The following is a 15,120-nucleotide window of genomic DNA, read 5'->3' as shown; positions in this document are numbered from 1 at the left end:
ACATAATTATAATCTAACTTCCGCCAAATCTGCCAAAATTTGATGCAACAGATTAAACCAAGTGTTTTTAGGAGCATGGTTTACAGTTTAGCACACTCTAGGAACCTTTCCTTTTAAGCAATGATCTGCTGGCACTAATTTTGTGTTGCTATAATACAGAAGACACTGGGTACCAAGCTCCAGTCATTTCTTATGCTTTGTAAAATATGTTTTAATTTGTTCACTTACTCTAACCAAAAGAGGCTACATTTCCAGGCAGTAAAGAATGAGGATGGGCTCATTCTAGCACAAAGCAATCTATTATTTTGCTAAAAGATAAGAAAGAGAGTTGGAAATAAAGGAAATACATTTCCCTTGGGGCAAACTTGGATCCAGTAAAAAACACGTCCATACAATGTAGTCTTTATTCATACTGAAATGTTCCTGCTTTATTGCTCGTTCATTTCAGAAATGGATGCACCGAGGTGTCCAAAAATAGGCTCTTTATGTAGCTATTCCTGTTTTGGATGAGCACATATAAAGGAACCTATTCACTTGCATATGAAATTATCTTCCTACTTATTTCCCTTCTCTGTTTTGATCAAAAAGCATCTAGACTATCAGCAAAGTGATGCTTTTCAATGGTTATGTTGGATAAGGATAATGAAATTATTTCTTGTTCATTTACTGAAGACAGTGATTTAGGCAAGTTTATTTCACAGCCATTTCTTATCCTGCTAAGAGAAGAATGCTATTAAGCTTCTGGAAGGTTTTCTTAGAAAGAAAAAACAAAAGCCACCAATCCCTCAGTTAAAATTAAGCTACTCCCCCATGATCGGACAACTACAGTATGTTCAACCACGTATTTACTTGAAACAAAATGCATAGAGTTCCCACCCTACCCACTACTGCCTTGCCATTTACTCCTAAAATTCTTATATTTTCTGATGCATTACAAACAGATTGGCTTTTTTTTTTTGCTTTTCTTTTTCAAGGAGTGGGAAGGACTGTCTTCAATTAAATTTAGAGTAATCTTTCTTTCGATTCATAACAACACATTACTTTATGAATCTAAAGTCTCTTTTGTCCTTTGCAATGGATTCAGTCGCTTATATTCAAGGCACCTGACCTGATTATAAATCTCCCACTCAGAGGTAAAATGCCACCTGTGCTTCTGCTTCACAGATCCAGTTACACAGGGATACAATAACTCAAGGGCAAATGTGATCTTTGTACCACATGTCACTGTTTTTTTAACCCATTTAAACCTAATCTTATAAAGGTTAGTTTCGCTCCTAAGTTGTTAAGCAGAAGTTTGTGATGAAGAATCCTATGACAAGATCCAAGACAGATTGAATTTCTAAGTGGCATAAATTAGAACAAGATTTCTCCTCCCCATAAAAATAAGATTTAAAAAAAAATCTGTCAAATTTCATGACAGTAGGATTGAAGGTCATTGTTGTTGTTAGTTGTGAAGTCGTGTCCAACCCATCGCAACCCCATGGACAACATTTCTGCAGGCCTTCCTGTCCTCTACCATCCATTTAAGCTCACACCTACTGCTTCGGTGACTCCATCCAGCCACCTCATTCTCTGTTGTCCCCTTCTTTTGCCCTCAATCTTTCCTAACATTAGGCTCTTCTCCAGTGAGTCTTTCCTTCTCATTAGGTGGTCAAAGTATTAGAGTTTCAGGATCTGGCCTTCTAAAGAGCAGTCAGGGTTGATCTCCTCTAGGACTGACCAGTTTGATCGCCTTGCAGTCCAAGGGACTCGTAGAAGTCTTCTCCAGCATGCTAGTTCAAAGGCCTCAATTCTTTGGCGCTCAGCCTTTCTTATGGTCCTACTTTCATAGCCATACATCGCAACTGGGAAAACCATAGCCTTGATTATATGCCCTTTTGTTGGTAGGGTGATGTCTCTGCTTTTTAGTATGCTGTTTAGATTTGCAATAGCTTTCCTCCTCAGGAACAAGCGTCTTTTAATTTCTTGGCTGCAATTCCCATCTACGGTGATCTTGGAGATCAGGAAGGTCACTAGTTGAGCCTTTAAAGATTGCTTTTTCTTTTGAATTGCATTTAATCCCATCCACTATCAAGAAAGTGGGGGGGGAAAGCATTAAATATGTCAAGTTATAGAATCCAGTTTGAAGTGCCCATTCATGCCATTCAATTAGTCTATATCCTTGCCCAAAATGTAGTACCATCTTCCAACCCATAATTGAAATCTTTCTTTCCAAAATAGAATTCCCTTGGTATAGACAGAGGTATGGACTTCATCTCCCAGGATTCTAAAGCTAACCATTCTGGGAGTTGAAGTCCATACATCTAAAGGCTCTGAGATTTGGATGGATGTGATAAATGTTTTTTTTAAAAGGGATTCGAAAGAGAGTGGGGAAACCTATTACATTTAATTGGGGGGGAATCTCATTTTTGGAGGGGGGGGAGATAGATTGGCTTTGGAGATTGGATTTATTGTATTTCATCAATCAGCAACTGAAAAGAAATGATATTAAGAAATGTGAGTATTCGATCCAGGACCAATCAGATTTAATTTTTTGGGATGATTTTTGATTGAAGACATGGTCAATTTTCTACAAACTGATTATAACAGAGTTTTAGAATTTTAAATTGTCTTTTTTCATTATTATTATTATTATTATTGATAATCTTTATTATTTTTAGATGTCTATATATTATTATTACTATTGCTTTTCCTTTTAACTACTTCATTATTAATATAGTATATCGATGACAGACTAACAATTTGTAAGCAGATTTAATAGTTGGGTAGTTTAAAATTATTTTGGCCTGTTTTGTAAGTGGTGGGAGATTAATAGCTAGAAAGGATATTATGTGTATATGTGTTAATCTTTTTTCTTTCAAGACACTTTTTAAATGTTGTGGGCTTTTTTCTTTTGGTGTTTTGTATTTTAACTTTTCTTGAATAAACTAAATGTTATTCTATTCTTAAAGTTTCTGAGATTGAGAATCATGGTACAGCGCATGGGTGTCAAACTCACGGCCAGCAGCCCGGATACATCACACGCTGGCCACGCCCATGGCCAGTTTAGCGAAGGGGGGGGAGTCACAATACGTCACGTGACACCATGATGACATGAGTTTGTCAACCCTGATATAGAGGAACCACAGTTCTGAAAATTCTAAGAAGATCACCAGGTTGGGGAAGCAGATAGGCTGGGGAATTCTGGGCATTGAAGTCCACACCTCTTAAAGACTCTGAAACTAAGAAATACTGATATAGAAGAACTACAACTCTCAAAATGCGAAGACAAAGATTATCATATTACAGATGTCAATATCTCTTATCACTATGATAATCCCTTAACTCCTTGGCAGTGCTGGGAAAGACAAAAAAAAAATATTGTAGCTCAATATTGGGGACTCAAAACTTGAAAAAGATTCCCCACTGAGCTTCTGATATACTTAGTGCCAGAAAAAAGGTTGATCGATGGAAAAGCTGGCATCACAGCAAATGACTCATGGTTCACACCCCTCTGTAAACCACAAACCAACCCCATAGGCATTTGCACAACTAGACTAACAAGTGATTGGTTTGTTTGTGTTCCTACCTGTCAGAGTACAGCCAATATGTTCCTTTCTAAAATCAATAGCACTAGCTCAACTTGGAAGCGGGACATGGACCTTTTTTGCAATCCACAATATATAATGGAGGAGGTGAGAACTGCTTCCAATTGCTCAGCTGCTTAATTGTTCTGCACATGGGCAGAGGCAGAGTTTCCTTCCTTGAATACAAGACTGACTTGCAAATTTCAGACATGGTAATGAGCCAAGAAGCCGCAGGCTAAAAGAGGAAAGTAGGTATCCAGGGAACATTCCACAATGCAGGGGACTCACCTGGCCTTTGGGGAATCCCATCATTCAAATGACTTACTGCAAGAGATCCTGACTCCTGATTAGAACAAAAGAGCAGTGACTCAGAAGGCAAATACATTCCGGAAGCTCAGCGAGGGCAAAAGGTTATCACAGCTGCAGTTTCACTGGGATGCAACCCAAGAGAACCGATACTTGAACAGTCCCTAGAAATCTCCTTCTAGTGCCTCCTGGTGGAAAGCAAATTTAAAGCACTCTTTTACCCTTTTCTCCAAGGAAGATGTTACAGGTAGTCCTTGATTTACGACCACAACTGACCCCAAAATTTCTGTTGTTAAATAAGACAAGTGAAGTTAAGTGAATTTTGCCCCATTTTATGACCTTTCTTGCCACCATTGTTAAATGAATCACTGCAATTGATAAGTAACCTGGTTGTTAAGTGAATCTGGTTTCCCCCTTGACTTTGCTTGTCAGGTTGCAAAAGATGATCACATGACATTGGGACACAGCAACAGCCATAAGTATGAACCAGTTGCCAACGTCTGAATGTTGATTACATGATCATGGGAATACTGCAAAGGTCATAACTCTGAAAAATGGTCAGAGGTGGGTTGTTCCCAGTTTGGCCCAGATTGGACGAACCAATAGTAGCAGTGGTGGGAAGCTCCGCCCACCCAACCAGATGCTTCTGTGCATGCGCAGAAGCATCATGCACGAGCAAACAGGTAGTAAAAAAATCACCTCTCAAAAGTCACTTTTTTCAGTGTGCTGTAACTTTGAATGGTTACTAAATGAATTATTATAAGTCAAGGACTATCTGTATTAAAATAATCATTTTCTATATTTTTCTCTTCAGATTTCGATTTCAGAACATTCTGCAAGAACACAAAAAGCATTGCAGTTGTTCTATTCTTTTGCCCTTCTCGGGTTCCAAATCCCAAATTCTAGGATATGGAAGACAGTTTAAAGAGCTAGAAGTAACAACTTGATTTTTGCCTTTCATATTGTACTTTGTCAAATAGGTTTCCATAACTGTGGGAGAGGTGGCTTCATCCTCCAGGAGTTAAAACTGGTAACTTCAATCAGCTATCTGATATTTTAGAACTATTGTGTTGTCGAGATTCTGAGACTGCTCTGTAGTAGTATCCTTAGTATTAATAGATAGATAGGTCTCTTTAGAACAAATTCCCGGTGGATGCGTCACATGCTGGCCACGCCCACACCGTTTAGCAAACGGGGGGGGAAAGCCCCAATACATCACATGATGCTGCCATGAGAACGTGAGTTTGACACCCCTGCTTTAGAATGTAAGTAGCTTACTTATATTAGGTAAAACCATTTATCCTTCTGCTCCAATGTTGTCTTATTCCTACTAGCACCATTTTTCCAGAACTCTGTAATAGAAATATCCGTTTCGCTGCCTTCTGTGTCTTCTTGGAAGAAATCCAAGATTTGGATTTCACCCAAAATTTGGGACATTCTACAGACAAGGTACCTTAACTTTGAGCCTTTCTCTGGAGAAAGTTGTGTGAAAATGATACTAGTTAAAAATGTAAGAAAGGAAGATGTTTTTAGAATATGGCTATCTAAAAGTATGCACCTGATACTCTAGTATGGCGGCTGGGAAATTCTGGAAGCTGAAGTCCAATACATCTGAAAAGATCCCAAGGTTTAGAAATACTGATCTTAGTACAAGAAGGGAACAAAAAAAATGTTAACAGTAGCTGATCCAGCTGAGTTTACATTGGGAGTATGTCTGCTGTAAAGTCTTAGAGGTAATTTCCCCAAGAGGCCACATGAAAAACAGGTTGTGGAAGATTGCTTCTGCCACCCCTGCTTCAGTGAAAGGACCGGATGTGACCCATAGGCCATAAAATGTCCAAATCCATCTTAGAGCATATGAAATACAGAAGAGACATCCTAATGTACTGAGAAAATTAAGAAAGCAATAAAACAGGACAAAGTTAATATTAAACTGTGCTCACTTTCAACTATCATTCACTAACTTTTATTGTCCAAATGTACATAGTCACAGAATCAACTAAGTACATAAGAGCACAAAGATAGGACAGTCAGACAGAACAATTATTAAGGTAATGACACCACTTAAATATTTTTTTTTACAAATAACATTAACACAAAGTGCACACAACCCCCTGTGTCTGGTCTACAATAACTGCTTGCAGATGTAGAACTTGCACATCCAGTTCTAGCATGAAAGAATCACATTTCTGAAAACAAAAGCATACACAGTGCTTGTCATAGTGGAGACAAAAGTATATTGAGACAAAAGCAGCAGATTTCCTGGCTAACTATTACTGCAGGCTGGATTCAGTGCTTGTGATTCTATTTTTTCCTATGCAAATTGAACACAATTGTTCAGAAAATGAGGCTCTCCAGGCTCACTTTTCTTGTTGTAAATTCCAACATCACTGAAAAATTCTTGACCTTGGAAAGCACTCTGAGTGATGCAACACAAGTAGTCCATTTACATCTACACTTGGGGCAGGAATTTTTGTTGTAAGTCATTTATAGATATAGGTTAAGTAGGACCCAATTTTACAATAATTTTTACAGTAGTCGTTAGGAGAATCCAGCTTCTCCAATGGGTATATTTTATCAGAAATGGGTGGTAGTGGGAGCACAAATTGCAATTGTGACCATAGGATGCTGCAACCAGTCTTAAATGTGAACTGGTTGCTAAGACTCCGAATTACAATTATTTGACTTGAGGTGGTTGGGATGGTAGTTAAGTGCGAGTATAGATCATGCTAATTTTTCTAAGGCTGTCATAACATATCCAACATTGTTAAACAGTCATACTGTTGAGGACTACCTGTATGATGGTTTGCAGATAGTCAGATGGGACACATTTCTTTTCCTACGATGCAAGCAGAAATGCAAGTCCTACCTTTGCATATTGTTTCCAAGGAATAACTAGAACTTTTATAAATTGGATAGCTATTTTCACTTTTAAGTGCCTCTATTTTTTAAGAAAGCATCTCCCTTCTAAAGCATAGTTGGCTGAATAAACTGTCAGTGGCCAACAGCTACCTCTAACAAAACTGAAGGCTATGGGTGGCAGGCTGATGATGCAAAACACACAAACATGCCACATATATTGCTGAAATTCTTGATTTTTCTAGGTTTGAGAAAATTTGTCTTTTAAAAAGTATGCTATACCTATTTTGGATTTATGTGTATATATTTAGGAATATATTTTTTAAAATTCAGACTTGTAGGAAACAGTAATCAATCTTCAGCAATTCTAGTGAAAAGGAATATGATTACCTCAACCCTCTCATTTTACAGGTTGAAAAGTTTAAAAACATAGACAGTGAAAGTTCAGGAGCAAAAAGACTGACCTTTCAATTGTTATTCCCACTCCTGATATTCTTAAGTTTACAGCTAGTTATAGTCTTGTTTATTTTATAAATGCCAATTGTTCTACTTGGCATGGGTGATCTGATCTTGTTTTTCCATTAGTTCTAATTATGGCTCCAAAGTCCACATTGCTTGCAATGCTTCTTAACTGCTCGATTGAATCAAAAGGCACATTATGTGCAGATGCTATAGAAATTATTATTTTTCCTTTTAATACCTTCCAGGAAGTCCTGACTTCCAGGGATTGCCTGGATACGTCTATGCATTTTTCTTGACAACCATTTTCAGAAATGGTTTTCCATTGCTTTCTTCCTAGGACTGAGTAAGAGTGACCAGCACCATGTCACTCCCTAGTTTCTCCTAGTTTCTGGCTCAGAAACCACTTTAACCGCTACATCAAACTGCCTCTCTAATACAGAATGCTTTAAATATCCTAGATAATGTAATGAAGTTTTTAAAAACCAAATCTAATCTATTTATTGCAACTGAATGCAGAATTATATAGAGTTAACTGCAAAATACAAACTACAAAACTAGGCCACTCTGTTATGTTCACCCACCAGTGCTACTCCCCATATCTGGAAAGTATTTGAGGGCAGGGGGAGTTGTTGAGAATTCAATCCTTTTCATTAAGATTCCTCCTTTCTTACATATCCTCAGGATAGTTTGCAATGAAGAAACCCTCAATTTGTCATCACAAAAACTGTGACATGAAATAGGTAGATAGTTAAGGAGTAGTCCAAAGTTACTGATGGTTGGTAGACATCTAAATACAGGTGGTCTTACTGTAGACCCAGGATTTTATTCTCTTGGTTCTTCATCTGCTCTGTCTCGGGGAGGGTTGGGATCAGAGATGTTGCCATGTATATTTAAAGACAAATCCTGCAAGCTGCTTAAGGAGAGAGTCTCTCATATACCCAGTTGCCCTCCCCTCTGTGAGTCAGAGGGTCCAAGGATGTGCTGCTGTCCTGCAGATATCGGAAGACGATGCGGTCGTGCAAACGGTTGGTCTGGCCCTGCCAGAACTCTATGACTTCTGGCTTTAAGATGTATCCTCCCCTGGAAAAAAAAGAGGACCACAGCAAGTTGTTGGACAATAAAAGTTAGACTACAAGCTACAAGTCCAGACTAGACTGAACAATTCAGGCCTGAAGGTCCAATAAGACAGAGTTGAAGGCCAAATGAACATGCCCACAAAGGTGTCCTCCGTTCAAGTAGGGAAAACTTATCTCCTTTTAACAGAGATAGACCAAGAGGTGGGGCATAAGCAGGGAGGAAATGGCCATCTTATCAGGATCTCTGGACAAGAATAGATATTTCAGCATTATCTCTCTTGGCAATTCTATTTTGTAGTCTTTTACTCAGTGTAATTATAATAGCTAAAGTAGCAAGGAAAAGAATGTAGAGGGAGGGAGAAGCATAAAAAAAGTTCAAAGGCTGCACTCAGTCAGCAGATTGTCCATGGCATAAAGGACCTATCATAAGATAGTTAGTCTTAACTTAATAAAGGCAAGTCATGACAATGTGACTTTCTCACTTATCATTAACCCAGAATTAGAGACATGGCTCACAAAAACACTTGTCAATCATAATAATGAATCCCAGAGAAAAACATTGTGTATATCTAAGAATCACTGTATTGTTGAACACAGAATATTGCACCAAGCCTAGAACTCAGTTATCCATTAACTTCAAATTCCTATTTTGAAATAAAATAGCTTTCTCATCACTGTAGTGAAAAAAATATTTGACAGAAATGACAGTGAGTGCCATGCTTAAATATGAATTAGAATAAATTGGAATTTGTTTTTATACTCCTCTTATGGCTAGCACAAAATTATGCAAAACAGAAATGACAGAGTTATATAAATAAGATACGTTAATTTGACATAATTATAAAAGTTTGTAGCTTTCTCTGAAGTGGAATGTGAATTGCAGAAATATGGAATTAAGGACTCTATCTAGGAAGTACACATATACCCAAATGACAATCCAAGGGAATGGCTATGGCACAATTTTTCATGTTAGCTTAAAATCAAAAGAGATATCTGAGTGGTGTTGATAATGAAAAGCCGTTTCAGTTTGTTCCATTCCACATGTGTCTTGTCACAGGGTAAAGTTGCCAGCTCTCCAGTGTTATAAAGCAGTCCTTGACCACAACTAGAATCACAATTTCTGTTGGTAAGCAAGGAGGTTGTTTAAGTGAGTCATATCCAATTTTATGACATTTTCTGTCAAGGTTGTTAAACCAATCACTGCAGCTCTTAAGGGAATCATGCATACATTAAGAGAATCAGGCTTTCCCCCATTGACTTGTTGGAAGGGAAGGTTGTAAATGGAAATCATATGACCCCAACAATACTGCAGTCCTTAGAAATACATGCCAATTGCCAAGCACCCAAGTTTTTATCATTTGATTATGGGAAATGGTTGTAAGTATGAACATATATGTTGTAAATCACTTTTTTCAGTGCAGTTGTAACTATGAACAGTCACTAAATTAATAATTGTAACTATCTGCAGCCATTCAGGTTTCAGAGACCACAATGAATTCTTGCTGACAGTGAACGTTGCCAAAATGCACAGTATCCAACTCACCAGTATCCTGGCTTAGGCACTTTGGTATCTCGATATATCTCCTCTAGCTCTGCATTCTTCTTCCTTAAATACTAACAGAAGGGACAGTACTATGAAGTCCTCAAACAAATCATCACAACAAGCAAAAAAGATGAAGCCTGGTATTATATTTAAGTTGCTAACGGGGCCTTCTACATATACTCTCATAGATTATTGAGATGCAGATTTACTTTTCAAGACTATCGTCCATCATAGAGGAGTTTACACCTATTCTGCAAAAGCATATATGTGCTCATTCTTTTACATGGATTTCCTGGCTATTGATGGTGAGCAAGCATGTTGTGCTGTCAAGTCTTGGTATATTTTTAACTTTTGAAAGGCTGACTAACATGCATTAAATCTGTTTACATTAAATTCAACATTCTGAGCTTTCTCAGAATGGGTGGGGAGAGTCATATACATGAAAAATTATATCTCTTAGTGGTTTGTGGCAGGTTTCATGGTTTGTCTTTCTAATGTTCTTTCTAATGTTCTAATGTTCCACACATTATGTCTAACAGAGTTACAGTGACTATCTACACAAGCACAGATAAGCAATCTATCATCCATGTTTTGGATATAACTTCCATCACACCTAACCGACAAAGGACTATTTAGGTTATAACATCTTAAGGGTGTTCTGATTACCAACCACAAAGTGATTCAGATTTCATCATTTTTTCCATAGATCAATATTTAAAATGTAATTCAATCATTCTGATGAAGACTATTCACTCTAAACAACTCAACGTTTATATCCATTTGATGTCCGTTCAGTTTGCTTTTGGGATTATCTCAATTCTTCAAGTTTATTATAATTAGTTTTTATCCCATTTTTTAAATCTATACTTCCTCCTCCTATTTTTCCACAGCATCAACTCTCTAAGAGGGGTTGGGCCAAGAGGAGGAATGACTTGTCCAAAGTAACTCAGCTGGCTTTCAATGCCTATGGGAGACCTAGAATTTAGTCTCACGGTTTGTAAGCCAACAGCTTCAACGCTACATGAAACTGGCTCTCTTATTATAAAAGTTTAATAATGAAAAGAATCATGGCAAACAAATTCAAGGAGACTATTTGAATATGTGATTGGGGAAAATGTATTTTAATCCTACATGTAAAGGCAGAAACATTTCAATGTTGGTTGTCCCTTTTTTTCTCAAAAATAAGTAACTGAAAAACATAGCACTACCATTCCTCACCTCTCTGTCTGCAATCACTGTACTTTGACGGCTCACAACCGCCCCAATTTGACTACTTTTTGGACGTGAATGGAAGTATTTCTCTGATTCCTGCTCTGGAAGCTTTTCTACAGAGCCTTCAATCCGTACCTGCAGGAAGAATAGTACAGGAGTCAACTTTCCAAATTGAATAAACCTGAAGGAAACAAATATTGGTTGCAGCAAGATTTAGCCATCTGCTCAAGTCTTCACTTTATACAGTGAAACTACAAAGGTAAGATTGAAAGGACAATCTGTGATAACCTTTCCTGAAGTCTTAGCCCCCGCAAAAGTTCAAATGTGTCTACCAAATTCTTCTCCCTCCCCCACTACTATATTAAAATAAAAGAATACACTCTTTACCTGGCGATTGAGAGGCTCCCAATAGAAGACCATTGAAGCAAAGGGGTTGGAATCCTATAAACAATGGGGGAAAGAGCAATACAAAACAATTGGGAGGAAAAACTATTATTGTCCTTTGAATAAAAGAGACATCTGAAACATCTAAAAGTGATTTTTATTATTCTGTAGTCCCTATTTAGGATAGAGTCACAGAATCCAGATGGAGCTCAGTATTTACTGGCCAGATGCCCTTCCTGACGCTTACATGAAGTTCACAGCAGATTTTTTTCTTTGTGCCGTAGGAGAGAAACATCTGCCCCTACCTAGGATTAAACTCTCAGCCTTCCGAGTGGGAGGTGGGCATCTTCACCACTAGGCCACCATGCCACTCTTTTGATGTATATATATTAATTATATTATAAGTTTTATATGCTGCCCAAGGTAATTGCATTCAATGAGGCCCAGGCAGGTTGAAAATTCATGATCTATAGTGCCTTCAGGGAATCATGACCAGCAAACGCAGAAATATGCAAAATAAACAACGTTCTCACCTTCCCTTGGACTGCAAACAATAACTAGAACAAGATTCTGACTAATTTGTAGCTTCCCTTCCTCATCCCTGTCCCCCCTGTTCTCAATGCATAGATCATTTTCAAACATAACTAAGACTTTCAGCACATGAGCTTCAGTCTTTCTGCAATAATTATTCTTCATAAGGCAACACTCACCAGTTCCCTTCCTTTCCGGCTCTCATGGTTAGTAAAGAAACGAAAGCCTTCTTGGTTAAATCCTTTCAAAAGCAGCATCCGAGCAGAAGGTCTTCCCTCCCTTGAGAAGAGGTAAAAATCAGGTAACAGAAAGAAAGATAAAACTCAGATAGATAACAAAGCAGCAAAAAGACAAGTCATGAGGATGCATACCTTACCTGGTACAAGTGGCTAAACACATAGCATTGACTTCTCCAATAGATGGACATTTCATGGCCTGTTCAAACCATGCAGAGAATTGTTGAATGGGATTAAGGGAGGTGAGATGTTTCTCCTCGAAAGCCTAGAAGGATGGAAGTAGAAAGCAGGTGTGTGTTTAGCAATCCCTTTCAATCTCAAGTACCAATTTCCTTTGGTTGGTCCATCTTCTTTCATCCATTCCCATTGCTTCTTCTATTTTGATGCAGTACATGCTTTCCAGTGATTTATTTATTTCGTCAAGCATGTCTTGGATAACACATATAAGTATAAACATGATTTTGAATACATGAAATGGATACAAATATAAGGGAGCATTAGGACAGGGACTGTAGGCACGTTGGTGCACTTATGCATGCCCCTTACAGACCTCTTAGGAATGGGATGACATTGACAGTAGACAGTCTAAGGTTAAAGTTTTGGGGGGGTTGGGGAAGAAACCACAGAATCACGGAGTGCATTCCACCAGGCATTGACCACTCTGCTGCTGAAGTCGTATTTTCTGCAATCAAGTTGAAGTGGTTTACCTTAAGTTTGTATCTATTATATGCTTGTGCATTGGTGTAGTATATCATGTATATGTTGAGATATTCAAAATCTGAACAGTTTCCCCCATCTCTGCACCCCGTTACAATTGACAAGTTTCTATAAATTTTTATAATCTCATCTTCTACAAGAAAATGAGACTTTGCTGTAGTAGTTAAGGTGTTGGCTAGAACTGAAGAGACTAACTGTTCTTGCTTTAGGCATGAAAAACAGGCTGGGCAAGTTTGAATCATTCATTCTCTCTTAGTAAAACTCATTTCATAGACTTGTTGTGGGGAAAATAAGAGGAAAACGGAGTATTGGAAAGTTTGTCACCTTGAGTTGTATATGAAAAAAGCCGTGATAAAAATCTAAGCAACATAAATTTGTTGTTGTTGACTAGAGAAACATAGATGCAATTGTAAAGCGACAAGGAAAGTGATTCAAAGGAAAAGGGGAACTGAGTCCTTCATAACAGAAAAAATATATGCACAAAGCGATTTAAAGACACCTCTACATTTATTCAGTCCCAAACCTAAAATTATCTAGCAGCACCACTGCTCCCTCTTTAGCTTTTCTTATCACAACCTGCAGTTATTCCATTATTGCCTTTTTGTGTTATAACTATGCTCGAGCATTTCCATTTATACACCCTTGTTCGATCTCTACACATTTGAGACCCAACCATCTCACTCTTATTTTAATTAAAAAGCAAACCTTCAGTGTTTAGTTTCAGGAGCTACCTCCTATCCAAACATTTGAAAGCTACATATTTTCTCAGCCATTTTAATTTGACACACAGCATTTGCTTTAATTATTTCATTTCACTATTTATTTTACTATTGCAAAACTATAAAATGATTGTATGCGATCGTTCAAATCCTACGCCCAAGACCCATTTATGCAGCAGAAGCATTCCCGAGATCCGATCTCCCACTAAAGAAAAGAGTACTTTGTAAAATATAATCTTTAGTGTTCCGTTATTTTTGGCAGAACAAAACATCGGTCCTGACAGCAGATCCCAAGATTACTACTGCAAATAAACGCCACGCATTTTGCACAAAGTCAGAGGCTGTCGCCAATCCCTCGCTAACATTTTCTCTCTATGCGGAATCCTTGAAATACATTGAGATGTCTCACCTCTTCATCCCCCCTGTAGTTTTTCCGAAGAGATCCTAAATCCATGGCATGAGAAGATTTTTGAACTTGACCCGAACTACGAGGGATGGTCGAATTCAAAGCCCGAAGCCACAGAAGACCCCTAAACCTAAACATTAAGGTCACATTTTACTCACAGAGCGCATGCGCGAACAGAAGGGGAAGCGGCCAGATTCTAATATTCAAAGCTGTCTTTACCTTCACTCGTCAGAAATTAAGGGGCGGAGGAAAATGTCTAAACTGAGTATTGCCTGAGTATTGCCGCAGTATTCAATCCCTCTCCCGTCCGCTTTCTCTCATCGCAGCGAACTAAAGAGAAGAACTGAAACATTGCGAATAGGAAGATAAAAGGAGGGATCCGTGAGCCCAATGAAAAGCGAGCATTTTTCATTGTTATTATTATTATTCTGAAAGTTGCAATCGAATGATGGAAGAAGATTTAAAGTCTTGTGCTGTCTGAAATATTGACTGTCAACCAATAAGAGTACAATCCGAAATTTCTAAATGGAGAATTCGAGGAATTTAGAAACAGCAAAAGGGCAGGGAGGTTAGCAACTAATTTATACCAGAGTCTGGCAAAGAGAAGAGACGAACCCTAGTTGTTTAAGGAGTTAATAAATTAAAATTATTGGATTAAAATTGGTAACACAAAATTCTAATCTAGATCTTTGTACCCCCATAGCGTTAGCAACCTATTCGGATTCCTGGGTCCATATTAAGTGAACTGAAGATTTACAGCTTTCAGATTTCTCCAATCAACAGCATGGTGACAATAACGGAGAGGGAAATGTAACTCCTATGTATACATTTACCTGTAAATGCTGGAATCATGAAAAGTAACTGCAGGTGTATATAGTGGACCCATGAAGTAGTAGAGAACTGGTATTAGTTATACTAAGGACTTTGCCAAATTTTTACTGACCAAAAGTAAACAGTTCCACATGTCTAAAAATAAAATAAAATTTATTGTTAAATTGAAGCTAATTTAAGTGAAAAAAGGTGATTTAGACACTTTTTATCGGTATATCTCAACCTCGGCAACTTTAAGATGCCTGGCTTTCAACTCCAGAACTCCCCAGCCA

At 37.9% G+C, this 15,120-nt stretch overlaps 1 protein-coding gene across 1 annotated transcript; it reads right to left on the bottom strand.

Annotated features, from left to right (window-relative positions):
• Positions 1–5,822: 5,822 nt before the first annotated feature.
• PNPO (pyridoxamine 5'-phosphate oxidase) lies at positions 5,823–14,155 on the bottom strand. The gene is made up of 7 exons (XM_014058057.2): positions 14,021–14,155; positions 12,316–12,440; positions 12,119–12,218; positions 11,412–11,465; positions 11,031–11,159; positions 9,813–9,883; positions 5,823–8,273 (listed from the first exon to the last, which is right to left on the bottom strand). Exons 1-7 carry the CDS (start codon positions 14,153–14,155, stop codon positions 8,108–8,110), a joined length of 780 nt encoding a protein of 259 aa, XP_013913532.2. The 3' UTR covers positions 5,823–8,107.
• Between the last annotated feature and the right edge of the window lie 965 nt (positions 14,156–15,120).

Source organism: Thamnophis sirtalis, unplaced genomic scaffold (assembly GCF_051295495.1).
Source record: "Thamnophis sirtalis isolate CommonGarterSnake01/CBP01778 unplaced genomic scaffold, rThaSir2_p1.2 scaffold_4, whole genome shotgun sequence".
Lineage (NCBI taxonomy): Eukaryota > Metazoa > Chordata > Lepidosauria > Squamata > Natricidae > Thamnophis > Thamnophis sirtalis.
This window is presented reverse-complemented; position numbering and strand designations above follow the sequence as displayed.